This window comes from Trachymyrmex septentrionalis, unplaced genomic scaffold (assembly GCF_001594115.1).
Source record: "Trachymyrmex septentrionalis isolate Tsep2-gDNA-1 unplaced genomic scaffold, Tsep1.0 scaffold334, whole genome shotgun sequence".
NCBI classification, from domain to species: Eukaryota; Metazoa; Arthropoda; class Insecta; order Hymenoptera; family Formicidae; genus Trachymyrmex; species Trachymyrmex septentrionalis.
In genome coordinates, this window is record NW_017305499.1 from 196,530 (window position 1) to 205,138 (window position 8,609).

Genomic DNA, 8,609 nt, shown 5'->3' on the forward strand with positions numbered 1-8,609 from the left:
ATGTAAAATAATTTTTAATGTCTGTTCCAGAGGACGGCGTAATTGGGGCTGAAGAATTTCGATATGATTGTGCTTCAAGGATTGCTGTAGATAATGTAGACATCCTTGATAAAGCTTATCAAAGTCTTTTAAACGTAAGTGAAGTAATTTGACTATTTAATAAAATAAGAATAAAAACTCCATCAAACTTCTTTTTTTACTCTCTTAAATTTTATGAATAATCAATTTCTGTTACTTTAAAGAACTAATGCTATAAAGCGGTATAATTTGTATTCACTGGGCGACAATTTTTAAAATGTATTAAGTCAAGTACATTCCAATAAAAGATAGATGATTTTTTATTTTATTGGAAATAAAAAAGATACGCAATAATAAAAAAATTATGCTACTGCAATTGTTATTTCATTAAAATACTTATTTTATCTCTATTCCATGCAATTATTCAAAATTCTGAGATTTAATATAACCGTATACTTTTTCATGAGATGTGCATGTATTAACTAAAAATTAAAAGAACGATTGTTTTAAAGCAGTACTTCATTACGTTAACAGGATGATGATAGAAGACGCGGTGGATTGAACTTATCACGTTATCAAGAATTATATGCGCAATTTCTCGGTAACCCTGATGACAATTGTCCAGCAATCTATCTCTTTGGGCCAATAGGACAAGAGTCATAACTGAAATACTCGTCAAAGCAATGTCAATCTTTACTATAAAAAGTTACCTTTTTAAAAAAAAAAAGATAAAAAAGGCTCCAAGCCATATGCGCTCCTCGAAAAATAACTGTTATACATAATTAAAAAAAAATAAAACCCAAGTGATATGTATCTTCTTATTCTTATTCAAGGGTCTTCTTATTTCAATTCAAGCGGCAATAGTTTTAAATTTCATTTAAAAAATTATATCACAAAATTGTGCTAATTAAAATAAAATTTACATTATATAACCTAATTTAATTTAATCCAAATAATATATGTATATTTTCGAATTTCCACCCAAAGATAATTTTATTTCAATCCAAGTCGTAGTATCTTTTGTTTTAATAATTTTATTTAAACGTCAAAAATATAACGCAAAAAACTTGGCAGTTAAAGTATACAATATTTTTAATATAATAACGGTACGTGTATATATAATGTATATAAATATATTTTTCTCTAGCAGCGCCAAGTTCTTTATGTTAAATATTTTTGATATTTGAGTTGCAACAAAAAGACACTATTTGAATTAAAATAAAATTATTTTTGAGTGGAAATTTGAAGATAGATATGTCTTTTTTAAGTTATTAAAAAATTTTGTATATGTATATAAACAATTTGTATAACAATTTGTATAACGCATTATTTAACATTGATTCCCATTTGCCTAATTTATTATTTGTTTACTTTTTAATTAATTTTGATTTTTTACATTTACTCCTAGTGCATTCACAAATTTTTGACCGATATTGTATATGTGTAAGAACAATACAAAAATGTTAATTGCCACACACACAGACAGATTCCCCGAAATATAATTAAACGAAATAATATAATGCAGTTAAGTATATAGCACAAACAGGAGAAAATTTATTTGTATTTATGTGACAACACAGTACGCTTTGTATGCTATTTGAGATATTTCTCTTACGATTAGTTTTCTTTTCTTCTTTTTTTCAGTTTATTCGTCATTACAATTTAATTTGACGCTTATATTTTTTCATTTTTTTCACAATACTTCTTACTTATATCGAAGCTATGATATGCATTTTGTCATATACATGGTGCAGTATAAATTGAAGATCATTTATTTAGTAACTTCTCAAATGGAGTACGGTATATATTAAATTTAACGAAAGGTATCACTTCATACGTATATCGAACACACGCATATGTCTGCCAATATAGTAAATTTGTACATTTTACGACATATATTTATGTATATGATTTGTAACATTTAATGATTTAACGCAGCCTCTCTTTTTCATGTCTTATACATTTATCTGCACGCAAGTACATATATCGCAATAACAACGCGAGAAATATTAACAACTTTGTATCTAGCGATCCTTTCTTTCATAATGGTACAGACTGCTTGACAAGTAATATAAAAGTTACTCGATATAAAACGTTCAAATCCGTGAGATTCTTTCAATCGAGAAGCACATTAAAGAACATATTGTTAGTAATTTATCTGCTAATTCTTGTTATGTATATTATACACAAACAAGACACTGTTGCAAAATTTGTTACATATCGAGCGAAAGAGTCGTATTTTAGATATAGAGAACTTACAGCCACAAGCGCACTAGTAAATAAAGTTGGCAAATCTACCCCGTATTGAGAACCTAGCAATTAAATGTAATATTCCTATTCTTTTCCATATTCAACGAAAACCTTACTCTATTCTAAATATTTGGCTAAATCATAATAAATTCACGACTAATTAGTGATCAAATTTCTTTGGAATAATAGAATATATTTGTTTCAACTTAATGTGAGAGTATGAAGTTTATCAAAGAAAAACATACTTAAATACATATTTTACGATTCTCTCAATTAGTTTTAATTACAAATATAATACAACAAGCATATTTTAAACCAATTGATTCCTAGGATTAATAACAACATACATATTTTGTTCCTTTGAGATTTTTGCTTACTAAGGATCACACAAAATCACAATTCTTTCACGGTTTCTATATGTACGAGGATGATTTAAATATGAAAAAGACTTTTTGTGTGTAAATACAAATCAATGTTGGTAGATGTATTTACATTGAATATATTTTTTTAAATTGCCTAAAAATACAACACATTTTTATCTGAATTTTTAGATTAGAATGCCTGAAAAGTAATTTTAGATACTCAGTTAATTATAAGAGAAGTTTCTCTGAAAGTTAAGAATGGCGCATCTGTTCGAGATATTTAGAATTGGTATCTAAAAAATAAAATGACATGTTTGAAAGCAACAACTATTTAAAATTTCAGATAGACTATGGTTTTATGATCCGATGCGTGAATGTTCTCTGCGATTTTTCTGCTTTCGTTAATCGGTCTCTTCAATATTATTCTCTTACTAAAAACTAATTGTAAACAATTTAATAAAATTTTATTAAAAAAGTAGAAATTTTAATTATTTTGAGCGAAGCAATGATCAGGTAAAATACTTATCATGAGAACATTATTTTTATAGAAATTTTTGAAACAGCCATAACTCATTCAATAGTTTTTGTTCTAAATATCTAAGTATTCGGACATTTGAATTTTTATTCACTCGTCATTAAGTTTGTTCCTTATTCCTGAACTGGTTGCATTTTATCTTTATTTATCTACAAAAGAAAGAAGTAAATTCAGAATGTCTGAATTAGTGCAGTAATTCAGCAATAAAAAGACAGACTTAACAAGTAGATAGAAATTCAAATTTGAATATCTGAATATTTATTTAAAATAGATATATTTAAACTATTAACTAAAAATTAAGGCAAAAATAACTACTAAGTATTTAGGCGAAATCAAGAAATATTTATATAACTTGCTAAAAATTCAGACAATCTATCCGCAAATTCAGACAATGTGACTGTAAAAAATCTTTAATCACTTTTATCTGAATTGTCAGTCAATAATTTTTTACAGTATAGAGGCTTATTACGATATTAAAATAAATAATAATAAGTACTATTGTGCAGCATGTTGTTCAAGTTTTTTTTCGAACAAAAATGTTAAAATATTGAAATTTTGCGTAAACTACGTGTACAGTTCGGAGAAGAGACTATCGAAGGTATAGTACGCAACAGCACTCGATACTTTGATTGAACCGCATGACTGAATAGAAGCAACTGCCGCGAGGTCATAACTATGTAAGGCGTGAAACAGATACCCCCACCTCTAACTTAATGTAAACACATCTATTAATGCTGATTTGTAATTATATAAAAGTCTTGTTCATATTTGATCTTATATGGTATATATAACTATAGTATACAAATAATCTAATTATTAAAAATAAAGTAAGTTTACCCATAGTGCTTTTAATTTCTTATTACATGCAGCAATAATGAACTTAGATATTCTAAATATGAATTAATATATAAACTGTATTACGTGATATTCTAAGTGTTCTGATATTTAGTATTATTTGTTCTATGTAATTTACTCTTGTTCGTGTAAGGTAAAAGAAATTTCATGCATTTAATCCTCATTTTATGATAATATTTTAATCCTATCGACGATCATTTCCCCGTTTAATTTGAAGCAATGACACTTCTGCCGAGATAATTTATCACTTCGTAATTTTTACAATAAGTCTAATTTATTTCAGTCATTCAAATAAGTGTATACATTTATAGATTTTACTTCTCAAATCTTATTGCTTTATTCTTTTATGAAAAAACATACATTTTTCGTTATAGCAAAGTACGATACAATTTTCCATGTGTAGTTTCATGTGCACAGATTACTAGTCTGTTTTTTTCCCCAATATCTATTAATTCTAATCACAAAAATTCTTACCTAGCTCTCTGCATTATAGCGTTAGAGGAGTGTTTTATAAAAAGCAACAGCAAAGAAGTTATTTCTTGAATAATTATATATAAATAATATAAAGTTTAATCAACTAAATCAAAAACATAAAACGATATTTAAAAGAATATTTTAAAGATTTAATACATGTCTTTAATACGTTTCTCACAAGAAGCTCCTCTTTAGTCTTTATCAATATTGATCAAACTTGCAGCGATATTAAAGAAGACTATAAAATCAATATTTGTAAAGCCATTCTTTCGAATGGGCCTTAGATACCTTCAGTAATTAAATATAGATCCCTGTATGCGTATATCAGTATATAATATTATTAGGAATACGGGCATCAACGATTTACCATGGCTTAGTCAAAGTGTTAAACTACGGTGCAGACCGTAGAATGCCGACTCGGCAAATATAATAAGTATTTATAATATATAATGAGAACAACAAAGAGGAGCCTCTCCTTGTCAGATAATTTATATTGTCTGAAAATTTAATAATCGTATGAAATAGACAAAAAATTAGATATGCGAACTGAGGATTTTTTTCAAAAAATAATTTGCTATGTAATAAAATAATGTGAAAAAGATTTAAATATAGACATAATGTACCCCATTGATCCATAGTAAGCTAGTGACAAGGGAACAAAAACTATTACTCTCATTATTAACTGGCCTTAATTTAATATCTTAATGTTATAAATTTGGAACTTGGCAAAGCAAGACAATATTTACTTAAGAAGTAGACAAAACGTACTCAAATCTAATCGACAATACTGATAATTATACATTTCACAACGAAAATTCAATCCATAAGTAACATGGTGAAGATTCATAACATTCATACCATTCATGCCGAAATATACACTCTAATAATCACTCTAATAATCACTCTCGTAATCATACCAATGATCAGTATGTAGTAAATTCTGTGATTTCTTACTATCAAACATTCATTAACGAAATTCTTACATACTAGAGCTAAAGATAATCATATAAAAAGTTTAATTAGAATAATTTTAGATGTATTGATGTAAGATGAATAATTCGATAAGATTCAAATTAAATGGACTTTGATGAATGATTTCACCATGAAACTTATGAATTGTAAGACTTGAAAACTTGATTCCTGATATAGATATCATTTGAATATCATTCGTTTTTGAGAATATCAATATCGATTTATGTGTTTATTTAATTTCACTTAACTTTTATATTTTATTTTAAATGTGGACGGCATAAGAATAATTTACTTAATTATAAATATTTAGTTGACTGATTTAATTCTTCATTTGCACACATCTTTCACGATTTTTCGTAGCACACAGGTGCGAATTCACACCTGTAATTTATTATTTTTTTTTTCTTAAAGGAAAAACTTGTGCGGAATAAACTTCACTTAAGCGATGTAATGTCAGAGGTGATATTAGAATTGTATTAGTCCCTTAGAGTGACAATTCAATAATTAAAGATAAACTTTACTATGCGTTCAAACTTTACGAATACTCGCAAATGACTCTCCGTCAGGGTTGATAAAAAATCATGTTTTAAACATAATTTAAACTGTTTAAAACATACTTAATTAATGTTTTTAACATGTTTTAAATGTTTTTTATAATATACAAGTAGTTTAAAGCATGTATAAAAGCATTAAAAATAAGTATTACAATTAAAAAACACGTAATGTATTGTTCTTTAAAAAAAAGAAAACATCTTTTGCCAACCCTGCCTTTCATTAATCTCGTTTCTCAGAGTCTTCGTTGTGCGGAATCCCCATTCTTAACAAAAATCCTGTTATCGACATTTCTCAAAACAATATTATTTCCAAATTACTTCTGTCGATTCTTTAAACCGCCTAACGACTTCAGTAAAGATCCTCGCGCTACTCGACTCGTTCGTCCTATCTCTTATGTATCAAAACAATTATATTCTAGGAACATCTTCTGGATTGTGACGATGTAATCAGTACGATGTGAGTTTTATTTTGATTGACATTTGTATAGATTGGATTGTTCTCAATTTTCTCATATTATTCAGATTCATTGAAATTTTAACATTCAGTCGATCAACTGTTTGGGAACAATTTCTGTCTGTCAACGTACAACCTATCGGAGATTGTAATTTAACTTATCTTTACTTGATATTATCGTTTCGTCTACTGCGGATTACGACTGCAATTATATTAAATCTGAAGATGGCTCGATCAAGAAGCCGAAACATGTAATTATTGTTTGATTAAGTCATCGAGATATTTTATTATTCTGAGATATTTTATGTTATACCATCAAGATTTTTAGAGGAATGATATCGAGAACCTGTATTATTATATGTATATGTTTTTATAATCAAGTTTTATTGATTTTTGATTCTTATATGCCCATTACTTAGATTTATTTTTATTTGATAATAAGAGTCTTTATATACTTGTAATCGACGGTTAATTTCGTTCCGTGTCGAAATCGTGTTCTTGTAATGTCGTATAAGGGAAATTTCCTTTATGTCAATAAAAACAGTGTGATGAAAACATATTTTGTGCCAAATATAAGAGTTATCCAAGTTTATTAAGCTATATGGAAATTGTGTTACAAGAATATCGTGTTATAGGATTGTGGCAATTTTTGCACCATATATCGAAACTGTGTTTTCAGAGTACTGTGTTATAAGAGGGTTATTTAGTAATGTATAATAAAATTAATAAATATTTCGGCGCCATCAAACAAACTTCGAGCCATCTTTAATGTCCAATCATTCTTATTTCAATTTAAACTATAGAATTCGTTTCAAAACTAATTATATGTGTATAGCTATAAAACATGCTGATGCGAATTCACTCACTGTGTGCTAACAAAGAGTTTATTATAATTCTAACTATAAATCCTGGAGTTCAGTATTTTTGATATTATTGCTAAAATAAACCATTTTTTAGAAATACCAACTTCTTAGATTTAGATTTATTTCTCAACTGTCAATACCTTTAGAGCTTACTTATTCACACAATACGGTTATTTGCTGAATCGGTCGTTCTGCCGGATCAGTTTTTTGTCTACAGTGGCAATACATTTTTTATATAGGAGCGTTTACACGATACAATTATCGTATGCGAGAATATTACCGAGTCGAACACTCGGTTTTGTCACTACAAACCATATACGGGATTCGGTAAAACAAATCGTTCAGATTTAGATTGATTTGCACCGATTCAGTGAAATTATCGGTATAGTCAAAAACTCATATCATGTGAACGAATTCTTTATATTATATCTACATAAGTGATAACTGAATATCGATATCAGAAAAAGGATTCATGTCACAATTGCGAAATGCATTAAAAATAGGAAAATGCATTTTATATATCCGTCACGTTTTTTTATACTATTATCGACAAATTTGCTTAATAAGTAGTAAGAAAAACAAAAATTCTTCGTTCTAGATCAATTATATTCTACATAAAATCGATCGCGCGTGTGATTAAGCGTTCGCGATTGCGAAATATAATTTAATTTCGAATACAGTCTGTGAGAGAATCTAATATTAAGTTAAAAAAAAAAAAAGAAAACCTTTCTTGAAATAAATATATTAAAAATGACGAAGACCTAGAATTATACAAATTTATTTACCGCTAAAATATAATGCCAGATATGAACGTAGATGGACATGTTCACCAGTCTCGAAGAATTTGTAGAAATAATTCATATTAAATTTTCTGTATTTCGAAGAAGAGAGATGATTTGTGAATCTCTTTCCGCTCAAGATAACAGATTTTATTGATAACTTATTTAGTAGATTAATTTCAGTCCTTCTAAGTACAAAAATTGCATTCGATTAAATCGGCAATGATAAATTCTTCGTTAGAATGTTACATGGTGATCAGTCACATCAATGGAGTTCACACTGGCGTAGGAAGTGGACGCGCATTGTTGGTTGTCGTTTTGGAGTAGAGGAGAATCCGGCTTGTCACGTTTGTGACGCCTAATTTCGCTTCCGCTCGCGAATTCGTGGGCTCTTCCACGCCTTCGGCGCGACATCACGCCTGAAAAAAAAAAAAAAAACATAAGAGCTGCTTTAGTGTGCTTTAAATCTCCACCCCTTCCAGCACAATCATCT

The 8,609-nt window shown here is 28.2% G+C and overlaps 2 protein-coding genes across 10 annotated transcripts in view; one reads left to right on the forward strand and one right to left on the reverse strand.

Annotated features, from left to right (window-relative positions):
- Positions 1–3,945, forward strand: part of LOC108750224 (sarcoplasmic calcium-binding protein 1) — a 6,319-nt gene extending 2,374 nt beyond the window's left edge. For 2 of the 5 annotated variants that reach the window (XM_018489550.1, XM_018489551.1), the window contains exons 4-5: positions 31–134; positions 553–902. In XM_018489550.1, coding sequence (XP_018345052.1) covers positions 31–134; positions 553–681 — 233 coding nt within the window. In that variant the 3' untranslated portion in view covers positions 682–902. Of the gene's footprint in view, positions 1–30; positions 135–552; positions 905–3,741 lie in introns of those variants that run through there. The other 3 variants (XM_018489548.1, XM_018489546.1, XM_018489547.1) reach the window with 3 other exon arrangements.
- Positions 3,946–6,885: 2,940 nt separating this feature from the next.
- Positions 6,886–8,609, reverse strand: part of LOC108750221 (Niemann-Pick C1 protein) — a 25,036-nt gene continuing 23,312 nt past the window's right edge. For 2 of the 5 annotated variants that reach the window (XM_018489545.1, XM_018489542.1), the window contains one exon: positions 6,886–8,535. In XM_018489545.1, coding sequence (XP_018345047.1) covers positions 8,354–8,535 — 182 coding nt within the window. In that variant the 3' untranslated portion in view covers positions 6,886–8,353. The remainder of the gene's footprint in view (positions 8,536–8,609) is intronic. The other 3 variants (XR_001939418.1, XM_018489544.1, XM_018489543.1) reach the window with 2 other exon arrangements.